The following is a 22,353-nucleotide window of genomic DNA, read 5'->3' as shown; positions in this document are numbered from 1 at the left end:
CATACTTTCGAGGTAAGCTTGGTATGGTAGAAAATGTAGCTCTGGCTGAGATTGAGTCTCAGCAACATTGATTTGTTTTAATAGTACTAATGTATTTTCTAAGATGTTCTAAGTGTAAACTCTTATTAATGAAATCTTATTAATCTGATATGGTTCATGATTAGTGTCATGTGTGTGACTCCATGACTACTTTGGTTTAGTGCTTGATGAGCCCCTGTGAACATTTATTGTGAGGTGACGATCTCTCAATGATGAACACTTGTACTTCTGATCATTATCGTAAGGTGACGATTTTACGATATTGATTGATCATACCATTATGTTGGATATCATGAGATTTGATATCTATGGATATGTCATAATGGTTTATATCTCTAGTAGTAATATCTATGGATATGCCATAATGGTGGATATCATGAGACGTGATATCTGTGGACAAGCCATAATGGTAGATATTACATAAAGAGATACTCATGGTGGATTTCATGTGACGTGAAATCCGTGGACATTGCATGTAATAATTTCTTTAGATATACCATGATGGTGGATATCATGAGACGTGATATCTGTGGACAAGCCATAATGGTGAATATGATCTAAAGAGACATTTATGGTGGATATCATGTGACTTGATATTCATGGAGATGTCATAAATACTTAATATCACAGTGAGGTGATATCTTCCTCTTACACATATAGTGAGGCTACTCATATCATCACCATAAGGTGATGCATCTTACTAAAGGATAGAAGGATTCCTCCCTAGCTAAGAGGCAGTGTTGAATATGTATAGCTTCAGTAGGAATTCGGTGATCAAGTCTATACAATTCAATTGTCTGATTGGCCTATTGGCCTTAGACATTTGAATATCTGTTATCTGCTTGTCATCAATTACTATTGTTATCGGTCTTCATTTATTATCGATTTAATTCCTGATTGATTTCTTTTTCTTTATTAGTTGATTCTTAGTGATCGATGATGATCGGTTATATTTAACTAATGGTTATTACGTGTTTAGTTAGTATTCCAATTCATTAATGAATTGATACGGGTTTCTCAAGCCACCCTTCGTGTTAAAGGGACACATCAAACGGAGGTAGAAGAGGATATAGCAGATCGATATACTAGTATCGGTGGAAAAGATATACAGCCATTGAAACTACAAATTATCAGTGTGTGAACCTATATATATATATATATATATACACATTGTAATCTGAAACTATATCAGATTGAAAGTGGAAACTGAAACTGAAGTCTATTGGGTTCAAATAATTAAAAATATAAAATTACCTAATCTTATAAATCTGATCCAAAATTGACAATACCCAGTCTAGTTGCTGCTTCTGAAAGGCATCCCTGATGGAAAGGAGGTTCAATATTTTTGCCAGGTGGCTCTTCAAGACCGTTCTTGAGATGGCAAAGAAGATGTCCTGTATTTTGATCTTCTGATTCTCCAACTGCCTATCCCTTTCTTGGATTGTTTCTTTCTCAAGTATTTCTGCAACTATAAGGAAAGTCTTATTCCGAATGGCCCTTATTTGCTTCTCTATTTTATTAGCATCAATCTGCACCTTTTCCAAGACCTCATTCCGTGCAACCAATGTCCAGAGCCAATTGTGGAAATCATAAGCAACCCCTACTTCAATTATCTTGTGATTAACCAACTCTTGGGATGAGATTCCTTTGAGTTCTCTAAGGCATGAAATGATTCTTTCTTGGACATCCTGAAAGTCAGCCCACATTTCTGCCATGTTCTCAATCCTGGAAAGAAAAGAAGTTTGCTCATATGATGATAATATTTCTTCTATGAACTTGGCTGCCTCTTCTTTTGTACTTTCCATCCAATCCCTGGTTTCTTTGGCTGCCACTGCATCTTCTTCAGAATTTTTGACTACGTGCTGTAAATCCAAAAGTAAGAGAGCTTCTGGATTGGCTTGATCAAGTGGCTTAGTGGTCAATTGCCGAATATACTCTTTCAGGCGCTCTACTTCTCTCTTATGCTCATTCTTCTTTTCTGTCTCCTCATCTAGTTTTGCCTTTATGGAAGCGACTGAATTATCTAAGTCATCTTTGGCTTGGGTCTTTGTGATTGGGCCTAAGTCAAAAGTGGTGATCTTAAACTCATGAGGGGCGATGTCTCCCTTTGCTTTGTTCACCTTAGGCACAACTATTTGCATTGTGCGGTTGCCTGTCTCATCTCTCTGGATAGTAGAATATCTCTTGGCTGGCTTCTTCACAACAATTTGCTCTAACCTGGTTAAGAAGTCTGCCATGTCATCCTCTTCTTGTTCTTCTACTACTGGCGTATTCATCTTCAATCTCTCCTTTAGCCATTTAGGAACAATGGGCTTCTCAATGCCTTCTACCTCTTGGTCATCCTTTGTTTCTATGTCACGTGGAATCCCTCGGAGAGCATAAATCATCCCTTCTTGGAACTCTTCCTCTTCAATATCTGTGTCATGCTCTGATTCTAGGATTTTTGTGCCAGTTGGTGATGGTGGCTATTCATCTTCCCGATGGACTAATTCTGCATTTTCCTCATGAACGAAAGAAGGAATTTCTATTTCAATCAGTGGTCCATCAATATTTAATACATATTTCTCATTCCTTGATGTGGCGGAATGAGATGGTTCTATCCTCTGCCTTTTCTGAGCAGGTTCTTCATTCTCACTTGCCTTCCCCTTCCTTTTAGCATTCTCGCTTGGTCTCGCATTTTGTGTAGCTTTTTCATTTGAAGAATATCCTTCTGCTACTCCCATCAGATTATATGTCAAAGTTATATTCTTCTGCTTCAGCCTGTGATACTGCTGATTGACCCACCACCTAGTATATTTCATGACTGGCCGCATTAGGGTGGCTAAGTCTGCATGATCCGGCTCTAACCACTTGATAGGAGGAAGAGGTGCATGCTCATCAAAATCAGGTTGAGTATACTCTCCATTATCTTCTAACTGATCTGGTACGAGAAAAGGTTGAATTTCTCTGATGAAATTCACAGATAGCTTGGAATGTAACGTTTTCCTGATTTCGTACTCATCAGTAGCATTTGCCTAGAAATCTTCTATATCTATTCTACGCCAAAATCTTTCCTCCTTTACTGATCTGATGTTATTGTGAGGATCATAATTGGTTTTGGATTGGTAGAAGGTAAAAGGATACTAGTGCATTTCAGGCCTGGCACCCTCAGTTGCTTGCGCAATCGAACAAGATTCTTCCATGTTTCCAATGAAGAATGGAAAAGATACGGCTGCCTTCTGTCTTATTCCTTTGAAACTCTGATATGTCTCCAACTGTTTGAGAACTTCTAGCAAGACCATCTTATTGGGTGGATAGATTGGCAATCGGTAGGGATGGCCAGTGAAACGTTGGATTCTGATATAGGTGAACTTCGGAAACTGGATAAACCAGGATCCATATCGGCTGATCAAACTTTTAGATTCATCAAGGAATCTGTCAAAGGATTTATCTCCAGCAAACCTTTAATTTATTGTCTAGGATGATCTTGGATGAGTTTTGGATATGTATCTTCCTTCAAATTTGTTTTGCTTTTTTATCAAGGGCGATTTTAATAGTCTTCTAGATAGGGTAAGTGCAGATTTGGAAGTTTTTTAAGAAGGCTATGTGCAGATTTGATTGATCCTTCTCTAATTAAGGCGGATTCAAACAATGGTGTAATCAGAATATTGTCAGCAAACCTTTAGCCTGCTGTTAATGGCGAACTTGTTGAACTTTTTGACTGTTTCCTCCAAACCCTTAGATTTGCTTTATATGGTTGATCTTTCCGAAAATTTGAAAAATTCAAATTTCTTTCCTTCAAACCCTCAAATTTGCTTTACTCCTGCTTTTGGAGATGATCAAGGTAGAATTTACACTTCAAAACTACTATCAATGGCGAATTTGAGGAAGAATATCGAACTTATTTCCTTCAAATTCTTGAATTTGCTCTACTTTTGTAAGGCTAATCTGATAATATGATCAGATTTTGGCATGAATCTGATAATCTTTTACATTTTTGAGCTGCTTACCCTGATTACTCTTAGCGATTTTATGCTTCTTGAATTTGGCAAAGAGAAGTAATGGCAAAACCTTGTCTTTATAGCTTCTTGGGTTGCCTCTAGAAGCTTTATTGTTTTATTCTATCTTTAGGAAATTCAAACTCTTTGCCTTGCTTGGAAGATTCTCAAAAAAATTAGAAAGTTCTCGTTCTTAAGTAATTCGAACTTTATTCTTGCTTTCTTCTAGAGGGAAGTTTGGAAGATGATTGCCAATAATTAGAAATTTTTAATGCTTTATACTTCCTCTAAGAAATTTGAACTTGATCCTTGGAAGCTTCCATTATATTTAAGAAAGTTTTATTTGCTATAAATCTTCTTCTAGAAGTTCGTACTTGACATGTCATATATTTTATTGACTTTGATTGTTTTAAATGCCAAGTCATTTTTCTTTGCCATGCCATCTTTAATTGCCAATTAGGAAGGTCTTCTTGTCTAGGCGAACTTGGAAAGAATTTGGACATATTTTATTATTTGCTCGTGCCACACACTTTACACTCTCTTCTCCCTAGGCGGACTTTGTTAACCCTTGGACAAGGCGGACTTTGGAGAGTGTTAAACTTGTCTTCTTGAGCGAACTTTATACTCCTTGTGCCATCTTTCATTAAGGCGGACTTTGGAGAGTGTTGGACATGTTGAAAGTTGCATATACTTAGCCATTTTCACGCCTTGGCTTCTTATTTGCTTAACCTTGAGAAGGAGTTTGTTAACTGTTGCCATGAGTTAGTTGACCACCGGTAGGAGTTTGCCATTCGTCGGACAATTTTAGCTTGGCTATGAGGTACACTTGGAAAATTTGTCAGACAATTTTGTGTAGGAATAAGCTTAACCCTAGGTAGGAGTTTGAATAACTCTTGCCATGGATTAGTTAACCCTTGGTAGGAGTTTAACATTTGTCGGACAATTTTACTTGGACAATTCTCCAATGCCTAGGCAAACATTGATTATGCTAAAACATCTTCGATGCTTGACATCCTTTGACGATTTTGGCTGATCATTTGCCATTCCATTTGCTTAACCTTGAGCCCTGTTGAACTTGTTTGCCATTTTTTATTTCTTCAACCTAGGCGAAATTTTCGATGTGCCATTTCTCCTGCCTTCCTTTTGACTTGGTCAATAGTGTTCATGCCATGTTCATACCTTGGTGGTTCAATTGGACAAAAACCGTAATTTGGATTTCCATTTTGCTTTTTGCACTTGGAGACCTTATTTTCGAAATCTGAGAACATGGGTACTGATAGATTGGCTGATCTTCTGGAACAAAACCCTAATTAGGGTTTGCATTTTACTTTTACCCTTAAAGACATAATTTTCAAAATTTGAGAACATGGGTAGGAATAATTTGCCATGAGGATTGAAACCCTAATCTTGGAAAAAGAAAAAAAAATTCAAACCCTTGCTTTTTTACACTTGGAAGCAAATTTTTTTGAAACTGAAGACATGTGCAGGATCAAAATGACCTTAAAAACAAAACCCTAATCTCAGAAAAAGCAAAATTTTCGAAGCCCTTCTTTTTATATCTAGAGGCGAGATTTTGAAATTCCGACAAAATGGGTAGTAATAAAATAGCTCAAAGAACAAAACCTAGATGTAACTTTCAAAAAAGCAGAAAAAAGCAGAAAAAACAGAAAAAGCAAAAAATTCTAAAAGTAGCAGGTTGTCAGAAATGACCCAAAGCAATTGCGATCTTTGTCCTTTAGACTTTCTGATAACTTTGACAACACTCAAATTCAATTCTGAGCATAAATTCTTAGTCTGGCCCAGAATGACCTCGAAACTCTAACTCTTAACTCTCTCAAAATGAAGGTTTATGAAAATGCAAAGCTAAAACAAAACTTAAAAAAAAGGTGAAAACAGGGGGTCCCTATCTGCAATGGGGCGATGTGTGAATTAGGTCAAAACAGATCCATCAATAAAAAGTACACTTCTAGGCTAGGCATTGGACTTCTGGTATGATATTTGTCTCTTTTTGGTGAAATAAGCACTCTTATTTGAAATTATAGGTTTCTGTTGTTAAAATTCAGAATTCTGAAATTATTTTTCAGTCAATTATTTCCTTGTGTTTTGCATTCAATATTCATTCAAAGTCAAAAACACAAAAATTCAGAAAAATATTAAAACAAAAATAAAGATTAAACAAAACCCCTTCTCTGGCCAAAGGCAGAATTGGAAACAAAAATCAGTAGATTGAATAAGATTTCAGTTCGGGATTTTATAGGGGGGAACACGACAGGGTGCCCAAAGCATCCCTCACGTTAAGCCCAATGGTGGATATAACACCCCCTTGGCCCACATGTGGTAGACCTGTAAGTCATCCATCATGGGGTGGCCTACCTAATGGAGGAGCTTATCTCCGCCCTCCCAATTTGTGTCATGTTATTCACCCACCTATGATTGTGATTTCTCCAATAATTAACAATCATAGAGGTTGGAGAGGAAACCACAATGTGGTGCTAGGGAATCCTCCTATCTAATCCCAAGGGCGGAATGCAATACCCCTTTGGCCCACATGTTGTAGACATGCCAGTAATCTATCATGGGGTGACCTACTTAGAAGGGGATCTCATATTTGCTCTCCGTCCTTGTATTTCCTTACTCACCTCTACATGATTGGTTGTTGGGGAATAAGTAATTTAATAATTAAAGAATAGCATGTCATATTATTGCATATACAAAACATATGAAATTAAGTATCAAATCTATTATTCCATTGGATACCATAACTCTTGTAGAATGCAAGTTGATGCAGATTTCTTTACGAATGGTGAGTGCAGATTAGCTGTTGTTTTCTGATCTTCCTTTTCCTGATTTGATTCTATGTATAAGACTTCTGCCTTTCTCCCTCGTCTTTCTCCAAATGATGTCCTTCCTTATATAGCTCTTGAGGAGGACGTAGAGTCACAACTTTTGCATAAGAGTATCTTTTCCACAAAAGAGGTGTCCTTTTCAAAATAATCGCTAGCCCTTCACTAATCGTTCCTTAACCAAAGTTAATAACACGTGTCTATGTGCTTCATCCTATTGTATACTGATTGCTTCAGGAATGCCCATCGCTGAAGTGATATGCACAACATGAGCAACCAATAGTAACCTGATTCAATACACAAATTGGTGCTCAGAGAAAATTGCAAACTGAAAAGCGAGTACTCAGGAATGAAGACCAGCGTTTAAGATTGGAAGACCATCCAAGAACAGACTGCTGCCATAAAGGAGTCTCCCTGCCACAACTTAGAGAAATCACACCAATACTATAAATGTTCCATGGACCCAAATAAATTGGGTGCTTAGTAGAAGAGAAGTCGCTCATAGCCAAAAGCTCACAAATACCCAAGATTACATTGAGAAGGACGAATAGATCATGCCAAGTAGGATGAACCTATTATTCATGCCAATATATTATGCCTGCTAGGAATAAGAGAGGATTGATGCTGAGGATGAAGCTTCACAAATACAAACATTAGCACCAATATGCTCTTGCCTTCTCATTTGGAATGAATTATTTCAGAATTAGAAGCCCGACCTCGCCAGAGCTCTCGATAGTGGATTAGGGGTTTTCCCTTTACATGTTGCACCCCGCTATCTATCCATGAAGACTCAAATGCCATAGAAAGATTGAGTCCCTTGCTTAAAGTAGTATCGAGTGTTACTATATTTGGTTTGGTCTTGTACTAGTTAACTGCTGACTAATTTTAGCTATAAATAATTGTTTATTAAGTTTGACCTGCTTAGTATATTTGACTTCTCTCTTTTCGGGGGGCATTACATAATTCATTCAAATTAAGAACAGATTTGTAAGGTACAACAGCATATATGTGAATATGTTAGAAACAGATTTGATAGGGAGAATAATATGTAGAATATGAAAAGAGATTGTTTGAGGAGGAGCATGGAATAATGGAGCAGGTATGAGTAAGTGTGAGTGATCTATGAAAGATATGTATGTAAAGAATATGCGAGCATGTGTGATCATACTAATACATTAATGTTATGATTAATGAGAGGAGGGGACTCATGTAATGAATAAATGATGGATATTGTATTATCCATCATCCATTGAAGAAGTAACATTCAAGGTGAAACTTCGTTTTGGAAATTGGTGTTTCCTATGGAAGAGATGAATGTTTCTTGATAAGTTGGTGATTAGCTGTGGGGGTTGGTGCCTATGAATTGTGGGGATTGGTGTCTCTAGTAGGCTAGTGCTTATGAAACTTTTAAGAGAGTTTTATATAAGATTTTGCCATGGTTTTCTCTCATAAAGATTTCCATGTAAATTGTGTGTTCATATTGTGTTTCATAATTGTTAGATCTTATGTGAATGAGATTGTGCAATTTATATCATTGTGGTTGCTAGTTTGGAAAAGTAGAGGATTGTCTTATATTGTTTCACCTCCCCTCCCCTCCACCTGTTAGTATAATCATGCTCTCATTTATTGGTATTAGAGTTGGTTCCTTCAAGTTTAGCTGATTTAGTAGAAGGAAGATCTTAAGAGCACGCATGGGAATACAAACAAGGAATGATGTAGAAAATGAAGACACTTTGTAATTGAAGAAAAAAAGAGATGGAATTAGAAGAAGAATATGGCGAAGATGAAGGAGAAGTAGATTTGCAAGGGGAAATTATTTGTGTTAAATGAAATAAGGAGACTTCAAAAGAAGAATGTGAAGCAAAAATTACAGCTCCAAGAGGATTATGAATCTAAGGCTTAAATGTCACAAAGTCTTAAGGAGTCGGAGGAGATGATCATCAATTTGAAAATTCGAGTTGAAGAAGGGAAAATGATTGAAGAGGAGGTAATCAATAAATTGAAGGAGGAGGAAGATTATGAGAGATTAGAATCAGAAATTGTTTCCTTAAGAGAGGAACTAGAAAAAACAACCTCCAAGTTAAACAAGAGCCTTAATTTGGAGAAGAGCACCAAGATCTTGAATGATATCATAAATGAAGACTGAGGGCAAAAAATCTTTGTAGGCTTGGCAAAAAAGTCTTCGATTATGGGGATTCGACAATTTATATTTGGGTTTTCAGGCCTTCCGGACACAATGGTAGGGTTTGTTTTGGTCCAAAGTGGTCTGAAAATTAAGCTACCTCCTAGATCTGGCAACCTCCAACCTTAAACCCTTGTAGATATGGCCTAATAAACCCGATTTGAGCAAAACAAAAAGCAAAACTGACTCTATACTCAAACTTAGTGGTGTGCTTAGATTTGTTCCAATACTTTCGAATATGATCCTCCAATTAGAACCCACAATGATGAAAGCCCCAAATTTGGTGTTTATTTTTCAATCTTTTGTAATTCTCTAGGTTATCATATGATGCAAATGAAGAGCATACTCAACTTTACTAAAACCACCAAGATCTCTCATTTGGCAATAGCTCTACCCTTAGATTTGAGAAGGATTTTGTAATACCATGATTTTGATACCATGTAGGAGCTGAAGATAAGCTCAACACCTAAGAGCACCTGCAAAAACACAAGAAACCTTCCACAAGAGTGTATGGAAGAAATGAGCTTCCTTGATATTAAAATCTATGTGATTTGTTACAAAGTTTATATGGGTCTTGCTTATAAAGGCAAGGTGAGTGGTAGGATTAAACACGACGTTGACATGTGTTTCAATCCTATAATAATAGACAACTTAAAACACATGTTATGACCTAGGACAAAAGAAGTAAATGAGATACATGACCGCATTCAAAAACTAACTATTAGAAATAACACCTAGGCCTTAACTTGTAAATAGGTCCACACTAAGGAATTAGTTAGGAGATAACCGTATTCACACTAACAATCTTGTGAGCTTGTATTTAATTGTCATTTGCAGCAATTTAGCGAGACATCTTCTAACATGAGTGACCATTTGAAATTTTTGTCATGTCACCTATTTAGAATTAGAATATTTGGGAGACTTGTAAGCCTATTTTCTTATTTTATGTAGACTAAGAGGTAAAGTAAGGGAAATAATTTAATAATTATCTTTTAGGCTCATCCCTCGTATGCTCCACCTCCATGTCTTCTTCCCTTGGAAGATATAGTGATCGCAGATAGGTGTCTCTTCGTTGTCTTGCTGGATCTATGCAGCGCTCCTTGATTCCTTGTAGTTGTTGTTTTGCTTGGGCAACCAGCAACTTGGCTTCCCTAGCCCTCCTGAACCATCCATCACACATACCTTGTGTCTTCATAACATCGTCCATGGTATGATGCACAAAATCAGAACCATTATGGCTTGAGTCCACAACACATTCTCATGTTTATCACACAAAACTTGAGTTCCAGCATTAGAAGACAATATAACATTATCATCAGGTGTAAGGGCTGCCAGCTCATGATTCTGCAAAGATAAGGGACTGTACTCCAAATCAGAACATCAGGATCATACCTTCCTGTAGTGTACTCAACATCCTCAAGCACCTATTCCTTCCTTGATGCATGTTCTCCATCAAGTGCTGATCCAATATGTGTCTCCCCATGTGATTCTCATGCCTCAAGGTAAGATCGATTCTTCAAATCACGCCTCTTCATAACATCTTCAACATCTAATTTCTGTTTTGAAGCTAGGGCTGAATCATAACAAGCAGGCTCCTTGAATTCTCCTTGATGGGTTAAGTCTTCCTTCAAATCTGAAATAATGTTCTTTTCCACCCATCCTTTTAATATACCTAATTCATTTTGTGTAAAAGTATTGTAATTTCCAATTTAATAGACAAGCTATATGCAGGATGGTGTCTTTTTATTTTATATTATGACTATGACACTAATATTGTTATCTGCCTTTTATTGCAGGTAAGGAGGATGAACATGTATCGATTTCAATGTCATCTCCTTTAATTTGAATGAAGTATAAATAGTAAGATGGCCACGATCAAGTGGCACCTTGATCGGACGTGTCTTTTAGACATGTCCGACCAAGATGTCACTTGGTCGTGACTCTTACAACCACCAACCGATCATAACTAATTGATGCTATAAACATACCCGATAATGAATCGGTATCATTGTTAATGGTAACAGTGCTTATAAACATACCCGATAATGAATCGGTATCATCGTTAACGGTAACAGTGCTTATAAACACACCCGATAATGAATCGGTATCATTGTTAATTGTAACAGTGCTTATAAACATACGCGATAATGAATCGGTATCATTGTTAATTGTGACAGATCTAAAAATACCCGATAATGAATCGGTATCAAAGCATATGATAATGGATCAATATAAAGTAAACAATAACAATAGCTGTTAGCATTATATGCTATCGGGTTAATACCCCGATAGCATATTAATGCCGATATGAATCGATATTAATATGCTATCGGGTTAATAGCGCGATAGCATTTAGATTGACGCTTAACATAGTTAAGCAGGTCGTCAATCTTATCAATATCATAATTATGATCAATGTTATAGTCTGATAAACATAAGGCATGAATGAGTAAACTAATAACAGAATAGAGGAGATTAATCAGTTAGGAGAGTCTTATCTTGCAGAAGCTACTAATGCATTAACATTTTGCCCATCACATTTCTTGCCACATGATGTAGAGATAGTGACATAATGCTATACTCAAGTAACGAGTCATTAATAGAACTCATACCTTCATGTGGCTGATCAACGGTTATTGGTTTATCACACTCCAAATCAGTACACTTATCAAACTCATCATAGAGATTTTTTGATACTTCTCTTACTGTTGTGAATGGGTCACGATAATACCTAGATTGCCTTGATAGGCAGTTATTATACTGCTGCATGCTATGAGCTAACCTTTGTTGTTGCTGCGTTAAAACTCTTTCCATCCGTTTCTGTTCCCGAACAAGGTCCTCCATTATCTTTTCCATACTAAACATCTTTGCACTAATTGGTTGATTTGCTGTCCACACAAGTGATACACAACAGTTGCAACCTTGTAAGCTTCTGCAACAAATGTTCAACACCCTCAGGCTGGCAGGATTTTGGTTCTGATACCACTGTAATAACCCTGGACTATTTCATCAAAAGCAACTATACTCTTCCCATGGGCATTTTGTCAAACAGTTTGTTTGATAGTTTCTTTGAATGCTCAATTTTAGTTTTGAGGATATTTGCATCTTAATTAGAATTACAGAGGAATGTATGTGAGTTGAACACTAATAGCAATATATTGAAGAATGTAATGATCTGTTCTAATATATAAATAAATCAGAGATTACCAATGAATTACAAATCCAGAATGTTTTGAGCACTGTGTAGGCACCTAATACTAAGCACAGAACAATGTAGAATTCAGAATGTGATAATAACAGTCAAAGTCTAACCTTCTCATTGTCGAGGATGTGATGTTCGGGACATACTTCTTCAGCAAATAGGTTTTACAGCAACCTTCAATACCATCGGCACCCCTCTGATTGAAAGGTCACACACAGTCACTGAACCCACATTCTTTGCCAGGAGAGGCTTGACCTTCTTGATAAGAAAGAGAATGTAATCATTCAGAAAAGTAGTTCCATGTTTCTGCTAACTGTGAACCATGCGAACTGTCAAGTCTTTGCCAACTCTTAATATGAAAATGTGACTCTGTATTTCATTGAACATTCTATCTCCAGACTGCACACTTTGACCATAGGAGTATCCATCATGAAGCCACAATAATGATATAAACATGAACTTATGCCCAGAAAGTAATTTGTATCACTATGGGACGGTTTCTTGGAGTATGAATGCCCTTAGAATACAGCTTGGGAATCAAGAAACCATTTGAGGCTGTTTCCAGAAGGAAACCTGAATCATAATGCACAGAAGAAGAATGACCCAGAGAGAAACAACGACCCAATACAGATATATGTTCAGAACTCCCGATGCCTTATTCCCCACATCAAACGCCAATTTGCAGGAATGATTACTATGCCCATAAAAGTCTTTGTTGGCTAACATGACAGCCCAAGAGAGATTGTGAACACGTCTTCGCATTGACAGAGTATATCATTCACGACAATAATAAATTGCAGCTGGCTTGACAGTTAATCTTTCTGTTTCAAACATTAAGGCTCAGATGTATTAAAGCCGAGAAATTTACGATTCTATTGGCTCATATAATAGCAACATATCGTGATATTTCCTCTCGCCCATCATTAATAATATAATGAACTCTCCTATCAACATGTAGTAGCCACTTCAACAATAATGTTTATCATTATTAACATTAAAGTCATCACCAAGGCATAATTGCACAACTCTCTTAAATAACCTTCTTAAATATTTCCCATTCAAATCTTCGATTCCGAATATTCAAATATTTAATTGTGAGCACTATCAGAATACCAGTCATTATTCCAAACCTCCCGTAGTTGCAATGTGAAATACCTGTGTTGGTGTAATTATTTATTCATCTTGGATATTATTACACGTTACTTAAGTTTACTTAGGATAATGTATTTCATAATAGTTTGGGTATGAGACACTTGGGTGTTTGTGCCACATTGGGATAGTGTGTTGTAGGAGATTTCCGCCTTTTATGGTGTGATCTTGTTATTATTTTATCATATCCACTTATTGTGGGATGATAATTCCACCTTCGCTGGGTGATCCACCTCATGTGGAATGTTTTATTGTTTCTCCTACCTACCACACCTATTTCCTACCTACCCTTGTTTCTCATTGAGCCACATGTCATGTTTGTGTGCTCACATATCCATATAGCCTTGCCTATATAAGCAGGCTCATATTCTTTGTATGTAACTTTGATGATCCAGTTGATCAGTATTTTCATCTTGATAGAATACAGTTTATTCCTATCAATATTTTGTCTCTCCATTTTGTACTTTTCGTTGAGCTCTTGATCTTGGCAAATCTCACAATTTGGATGGCATCTCTAACCGGAAATTGGGTTTCTATCCAATTCCCAAAGTCCCAAGGGTTTATGTGCTCAGGTATTGAACCTGTCATCGAGCTCTGCCAAAACTTCAATAAAATATTTCCTGAATCAATTTCCTTTACAATCCTTCCTTTTTTATAATTCCTTCTCGGCAACCGTTTTGGCAACTTCTTAATTAAAATAATATACCTTAGCCATAAGTGATTTATTATTTATATTTTACTCTTAATCAAAAATCACTTAATTTAAATAATTATTAATTAAATATTAATTGTCTTAAATTATTTAAGACTAATAAGCAAATAAATAAATAATTTACTTTTGCGTAGCTGCCAAAAAAGGGACATTACATGGGCCATCTAAATCAAATGTAAAAAGGGCTGATATAGTATTTTTTTTGAAGTGTTTACAGTGAACATTTTTGGCAGGAATTTTTGGAGGCAGAAGAGAATTCAAATTAAAACAGACCAAGATGGAATTTATTAAAGGAAGATAATTGCTCAAGGGAAAGCATCCATTGTTTATTAAAATCAAAACCTTGTTCAGAGCTTGAGCACTTGTGTTCATCTTCTCGCTCAAGGATGAAAACCTTGAGAATGTGGGGATTTGGAAGACAACAATTCTTTGGTTTCTAGTTTGGATTGGAGGACAAAAACCCTCTTGTCATTTTGAGAAAGTTTCATTCAGGAATTTCATTCGTGCTGAAATTTGACAATTTATTTTCAATTTCAGTTTGCTAGAGTGCCAAATAGTGATGCTAGAGTATTGCTGCGATGTTTGTACAATACTGCTACAATATCTTGTCATTGTGAGGAGTATCTATAAGAGTAGTTTGTATCAATAATTATTATATTTGTGACAACAATTTGTATCAATGATTATTGTTTGTACCTGCTGGTCTAATCTACCCTGATCTCTGTTGGGACAGTCTTGTAAGTTGTAACTTACTGTTACTTGTTTGCCAATGTAATTTTGAGTTACAAATGCACAAGGGTTGGTTGTATGCAGCTATTTACATTAGTATTTAGTGAATAACATTCTTTTTTTTATGTGAGTTGCCAATTGCAATATCGACATCAGTTATTATGCAAGAAGTTTGATGATTGATATTAGTATCTACTTGTCGCTGATTTGTATTGCAATATTGCCTTGTATCGTGTAGAAAGGAAACACAAAATGTTTTAGAGTTCGTAAAAGTATTTAGAAAGGGACATTATAATTTATTAATGGGTCACTGAATGACTAATAACTTGGGTGACGTTACGGGCCATTGAGTGATGGAGGGCTTGGGCGAAGTTACTCATGCGTTGTTGATAACTCAATTGACAGGGTGTTGATTGCTCATTTATACTGCTCACAGGGTATAGCTTGATCGAAGGCTTTCTTGAGGTTGCATTTGGGCCTTGTTCTAGGATTTGAGGGGAAGTTGAAACAAGTTGATTCGAGTTCTAGTTTGGTGGTCTCTCTACAATGACGGTTAAGTTACAAACATCTTTGAATGTGGGAAAGTGAGTGTTGATGTAAATCCAAGCATAAATTATATAAAAAAATGTAGAAAGATACTAGAAATGTTCAACTCAAAAGATTCATGGTGGGTATCGATTTAACCTAAAATTGAAGGAGGAGGTAGTTTTTTGGTCGCTGCCTAGTGAAACACCAATTTAAGGGGATTGTTTTTCTATTTACCTCATATTTGTTTAGATTTTTACTTCTTTGGGTTTCAACCCTTAATCTTGTGGTAAATCAAGCCATTCTAATCTGGGCTCAAGGTATGCAGTATAAAACTTCTTAAAGAAGAAATCATTTTTCAATATATCCTATTAAGAGAGCCATATTAGTTACCCTTAATTACATTTCACAGTGTGCAATTTCATCTTCTATATTTATACATATGTATTGTGTGGTTAGATATACATTTGTTCATTGTGTGTTTATAATCCCACATGTATATAACTGTGAGAAATAGGTGGTTTCTGAGGGCAGTACCATTACAAAAACCTTAGAAGTATGGGTTTTCAGGTGAAAGTCTCTGGGTTGATGTGTTAGCATCCTCTTAGTCTCTAGTGCTAATATTGTTGGTCTTTCCTTGCGGATCTTCTCTAGCTTGCATTGTTGTTATGCGATGTAATACTAGCTTCTAATTGCAGGCAGTTTACAAACCAATTGGGATGTCACTGTAATTGAAGATTTCACTCTGCTATAATGCTCTTGCTTCAGACATCGCTACCTACAAAACTCTCAGATTAGTCATAGTCTGATTTCATTTGTACTACTGCTCTTTGATTTCTATTACATAATTTGCTTTCAATATTATACAAGGAGTCCTGCAGTTTAACGTGTTAGTCCTTAGGTTGCTCTTAGGATCCAGATCACGAATAGTTGATTTGTAAGAAATTCTCACATAAGTAGAGGCCTATTTAGTGGCTCTTCATTTCTGCTAGTGATGCAAGCAAAGCATGCAAAAGATAATCATTAGCTCTGCTTTGAGTTACGATTAGACTCATAATTTACTTGGAGAACATTTGAAAGAAGCGTGCAAGTCTTATATTCCTATGCCTGATAAAACAATTTCTGGTCATTCTTGTCAAGTTATCATCTGTAAGGAATGATGACATTTTAGTATTGGCCTTTATGCTTTCCATATGATTAATTTTGGTTGATTTCTGTGAAGAAGCTTATACTGTATAATTAATCCTGGGTATTATGATCTTAAATTTTTAGATTTTACTTATTATTGCGAAGTTTTTTCATCTGCTATGTTCTGTTATTAACTTGATGCTTTTGTTTTTATGCCTCGTAATTTTTGCAGTCGTCATTTGACAAGGTTTTGGAACCCTCCTTCATAGAGCTAGAGTTGACAAGTTTGGTGACAATATATTCTGAACTTTGTGAGCTTGGCTGCCCACCACCAATTGTAGATGTCACGGATTTGCAAAAGGATCCCGAGGTAATTAGAGATAATAAAAATGTGTCAATTTTACATTGTCTATGTAGAGCATTTTGAGTATTATTTATTTTCTTATGGATAGCGTGAATGAGGACTTCTAGAATGTTGTGAATATGTGTATTTTGAATGTTAAATAATTTACTAATATGCTATGTGGTTAATTTCAAGTGACTGTTTATTTTGACATACATTTAGATCATAGTTTAACTACATCTTCAAGTTTGTATTCATGATATTATACTTATCCCTCTAGTATGATATAATATAAGATACTGGATTGCAGTGAGATTGTTTCTCCCTTGCACTTCAGATACACTTCAAATCAGCTTAGATCTGTTTTAAGTTGTTAGTTTAAGTTTGTTTGAAGCAGAATATGTATTTGTCATAGACTTCAATTTTCTAGATTTTTAATTAATAATCATGATAGTGTCATATAGACATTGGATGTTGCAGTCATTTTTCTCTCAAAATTTTGATTAGCTTCTATGAATCTTTTCATAACATATTATTGTAAATCTTTTTCTGTTTGGAAAACAATAATCATATTTAACAACTTCTATATCATTGTCAAGAATGTAGATGATAAAAGTTCTTGGATGACAAAATTTATCATTATTACATGAATATTGTGGAAATATTTTCATTGATGCCAAAGATGAGAAGCCGGAGTTGTCATTGATATAAAAGGTGCAAAATGTTATAATCAAGTTTATGTCAAGAATGGGAATACTGTTGAATGTAAAACAGATTTCAAAGAAAACATAAACAAAGCATCATCCTAAAGTTGAATGGAAATAAAGACAAAATACTATAAAGATTTAAGCTACTTAAGGAAGATTGTTTATATAAGCATCATCATCCAGAATGAAGAGAACTTGTACAGATGTTGTGTATAACATTGCATGTAATCATCAAGCACTCAGAAGTGGATTATTGACAATCCAAACTCCATGGACTCTAACTCGAGGATGTGGTTGGTTGCTTGGCTCATCTCATAGAAGGAAAAATATTGGTGCAGCAATCAAAGTTGTGGAAGAGACTAAGACAGATACAAAGTGGTAGCATGACAGTGTAGAGAATGACAGTAGAATATAGAAAACTGCTGTATATTCTAAAAAATAGGAGCGTTTGTCAGTGCACCTCTAGAAGATTGATCCCGTGTGCACCTTTGGAAGGTTTGTCAGTGAACTGAGAGTTCCTCCTAAAAAATAGGAGCGTCTCCTAAAAAATAGGAGCGTCTCCTAAAAAATAGGAGATGCACTCAAAGTCTCCAAAACGTTCCCAGAGGTCTCTAGATGCCCCCTAGACCACTCTCAGTCAATCCCTAAAAAATAGGGATCCCTCCTAAATTTTAGGAAATTGCTGTCAACTGCTCCAAACTGCCTGAAAGGCTCATGCATGACTCTCTAAGCCCCTGAGTTGGTTCCCCCCACGCTCTACTAGCCTACGCGAACCAGATAATAGATCAACCTTGCTAAAGATGCCGTCAATAAGGAAGGACAAAAATTGGGGACATGACATCTGATCAGTTGGTTTCTTTGCAGATTTGCTAGTGTATTAATGACACGGAAAAACTTTTGATACAAAAGATGGATATTCAGGACCAGATCTTGGTCCTCCCTATCCTTGAGCTTGGGATTAAATGTTAGAAGCTGAAGAAGAATGTCTCTGTTGTTTCTCCTCTATGAAATCATATGCTGATTTCTGACAATTTGAAGTTCAGGTTCCCCTGGCCTAGCAATTTTATTCTTTGGACAATGATGAGGATTAAATTGAGTTGTGTTAGTTTATATGGTTGTTATCAATTGCAGTCAGTATAGTTTTCAGTTGCAGAGGTTAGATAATTTCCTCTTCAGCTATCATCTTCTCTTTACATTTGTTTTTCTTTCATGCTGTCAGTATTATGAGGAGAGTGGTTGGATAAAAGGTAAGAACACATGTTTTATTTTAATGCATATTCACAGGTTTTCCATCACTTTGGCCTTATGGAAGTAATGGAGCCTCACTAGAAGGGCTTGTTGTCACAAAAGTTTGCACCCTTGCTGAACTATTAACCCAACAACCTTGTGAAAAATGGAAACAACCCCGGAGTGTGGGACCTTGCGCAAGGGGGTTGAATCTCCGGAGAAGACCAGCTTCCTTCTCAAACAAAGTGCAGGTGTTGAACCAACTCAACGCTCCAAATTCTACTTCTAAACCTATCCTAACAGCGTGTAGAGGAAAAGGGAAGAAGGAAATGCTAAAATGAAAAGAGGTGATGCACCAAGATAAGAGATGTTCCTCTCCCCACCCCGAAATGACACAAATAACCTATTGAAATACCTTGGAGATGCACAAACTTTTGTTGCATGAATGACCTTAAATGTATGTATGGAGGTTAGAATTTGCTGAATGTCAAAGGGGAGAATGTTTGCCACAAGTCACACTTAGAAACAAGTTAACACAGTATATAGATGAGAGAAAGCTACAAAACATACACTTATAATGAAGGTAAGGAAACATACACAACCTACATAAATTGAAGAGAGGCAAGAATGATGATTTCAATTCATTCTCTGGCCAATGACCAAACTTAGAATTGTAGAAATGTAAAAAAAAATACAATTCTTCAAGAGAAGCGAAAGAGCATAAGTTAGCTCAAGCCAACAGAGACAAAACCCTTTACAATGTGGCTTAGCAGCTGATATATAGCAAACTAGTCGCAAAAGAGAGACAAATGGTCTTGTCTAGCCTTGACTATGGCATGTGTAGAAGAATGTTAGTCTGCGAAGGCAAGGACGCATAGATCTGATATGGTTGTGCGTGCAAGCAACTTGGCCATGCCCTGAAAAGGCAATCCCAAGAAGAAAAGGACTTCTAGAAGGTGGATTGTCTAACATTCCAAAGTCAGAGCATGCAAACCTGACATGAAGGCCATCAAGTAACCATAAATAAGCATGGCCTTGGACTCCATTTGATGGCAATCTTGCAAAAAACATTAAATGCCCTCCTGTAGCTCCATGAATGAAAGTAGACAAGTCGCAGGGGTTGGTGGAGCATTAAGAGTCATGAGTGTTGATCATATCATTTGGAAGTGTCGCAAGTTGTCGAAAGTCAGACGTCGGGCCCTCAGGAAAGTGTTGAAAGGTGTTGGTTGAAAATTTTGTACTCCTGGGGGATGTGCAAAATTGTGGTTTCAGCCACAGTGTGTGAGTATGATACTCTCCTAATTTAGGGAAGGCTCCCCCTATCTACAAACTAAACTAATCTAATATGGGTGGGACAACAGTCTTTCTTCTTCTTTCAAGAAAAACTATACTCTTTTCTGTTCACAAAAAAGTAATAGCAATTGGAAATAAATAACAACAAATGCAGGACTTTTTGTAGGATTTTTGGAACATAAAGGGAAACAAAGTTTCCATGAAAGCACAAAGACCTCCGTCACTTCCTCGGGACGGGAAAACATAAATGAAAGCACAAAGTCTTCAACACTTCTACTGTCCTATCAACCTTTGTAGATGATTTTCTGGTAACTAAGCACAATATGTAGCAGCTCAAAGTCTAACCACATGATGCACCTCTTATGCACAAACATAGAAAGTAAAAGAAGCACAAAGTCTGTGTGATGATCCCCCTTAAATTTTTTTTTGATTTTCCCAAATTACAATCAACACAACACTCGTTAGGGTTAGGAAATGAAAACCAAATGTTGTTGAAAGTAACCCTTCCACTTTTTGATCACCAAGAGCCCAATCTGGGAGGGTGAGAGCATACAGTGGTGAGGGGATCATTAGATGCCAATAACTGAAATTGATTACAATACTTGGGCGGCAAGCCAACCTCTTCCGCTTATACAACGAGATATTGAAAACAATGCAATCACTTGGCGGTAAACCAGCTAAGGACAAGCCAAAGAACTGAAGAATGCAATCACTCAACCGCTTATCTAGCGGGAGGACAAGAAATGGAATTCACTCAACTGAACCGCTTATGCAACGGGAAGACAGTATTACAAAATTCAAGATAGGCGGCTAAGCCAGCCTCTTCCACTTATGCAGTGGGAACAAATGAGAAATCTGAGAGGATAGCTATTAGTACTACTAACCAGCTTTACAATTCATTATAGAGATTTCAAAATTTGAGAAATATTGCTAATCTAAGGTAGACGGCTAAGCCAGGCTCTTCCACTTATGCAGTGGGACAACAGAGAGCCAAAATGTTGCTGTTAGTACTACTAACCAGCATTACAATGAATATAGAATTTGACAACCAAGTGTTGATTAAGAACTGACAGCTGCAACAAGAACTCCAAACATCCTCTATCAACCCAAACAATTGACTCTAAAAAACTTACCCAAAATCCAACTTTCGAATATCTGATATATAAGACAGTAGGCTGGAAATGCATAAACACCAACACCAATCCACACCAAAATGCTCCTAACTTACTCAAAACTCACTCAAATCACCCAACACACCCAAACTAACAATAACCATTAAGCAACCAAGTACAAATTGGAAGACAACATCAACGTGACCTTAGACAAACAACACGTTTCCCAATGTACCTTCATAAAAAGTACGTCTAGGCTGAAAAGTACGATTTGCATTTTAAAATTGAAGACTCAAAACTAGGGGCTGAAAACTTACAAATCTCATTCCCTAATGTATAGAAATATTTAGAGACAATACCCAGAATCGGCAAGAGCTTGCACAAAGACTTAGGAGTGAAAATATGCTTTAGCCATGACACCATCCAGCAACCAGGAAACACACAAACTCACACAAAAACAAAAAACCAACTGATGCAGTCCATTCTCAATATGCTCTATCTATTCCTTTGAGTGACAAATAGTCTCTCCACAGCTAAGTGCTATTCTCAAGCTTGAAACTGACACAGGATAGGAAGCTCGCAACTTTGAAACACAAGTTTGGCACAATTCTGGTAGCACTTCGTTATACAAATTTCATGGATAGCCAAAATGAGAGCTCAAGTAACTTATTATAACTTTTGCCCAGCCAAATTCAAATGTAAATGCTCACCAAATATGCCCAAATTGTTGGCATATGCACACTCCAATGAGACATTGTATGTGATTGAAGGTTTTGTCATTGGTGGCAACCTTGCAATCCCATGGCACCGGCAAAGACATTATACCGGCATCAGTAGATCACACTCAACACCGGCACTCAGGACACCAACATCGGCGCCGACACAGAAGAAAAGAAGTATACCGGCACAGAGGCCGACAGGATTTTGTTTATTATTGTAAGCCGACTTGGAAAATTGTAAAATGACTCTTATATATAAAGGAGATCATTGTAGACATTTGTATGAGTGATGTAGAAGTATAAAGGAAAATATTAGGCAGACCTAATGTGCGAAATATAGGTCAAAGGGTATATGTAAAGAACAGAGCAGGAACCGGTACTGAATCTGGCATTGAAGATGCTATTGTAAAGCAGTACAAGTTATTGGATTAGTATAATCCTTATTTGTAAGTAAGTGTGACTTCCC

General features: G+C 36.6%; 1 protein-coding gene across 4 annotated transcripts in view; it reads left to right on the top strand.

The window, feature by feature from the left end:
* The window catches only part of LOC131042460 (branched-chain-amino-acid aminotransferase-like protein 2), a 243,702-nt gene that overhangs the window by 76,481 nt on the left and 144,868 nt on the right, over window positions 1-22,353 (top strand). For all 4 annotated transcript variants that reach the window (XM_057975741.2, XM_057975742.2, XM_057975743.2 and 1 more), the window contains exon 5: window positions 16,719-16,856. In XM_057975741.2, the coding sequence (XP_057831724.1) occupies window positions 16,719-16,856 (138 nt within the window). The remainder of the gene's footprint in view (window positions 1-16,718; window positions 16,857-22,353) is intronic.

This window comes from Cryptomeria japonica, chromosome 1, assembly GCF_030272615.1.
Source record: "Cryptomeria japonica chromosome 1, Sugi_1.0, whole genome shotgun sequence".
Classification (NCBI taxonomy): domain Eukaryota; kingdom Viridiplantae; phylum Streptophyta; class Pinopsida; order Cupressales; family Cupressaceae; genus Cryptomeria; species Cryptomeria japonica.
This window is presented reverse-complemented; position numbering and strand designations above follow the sequence as displayed.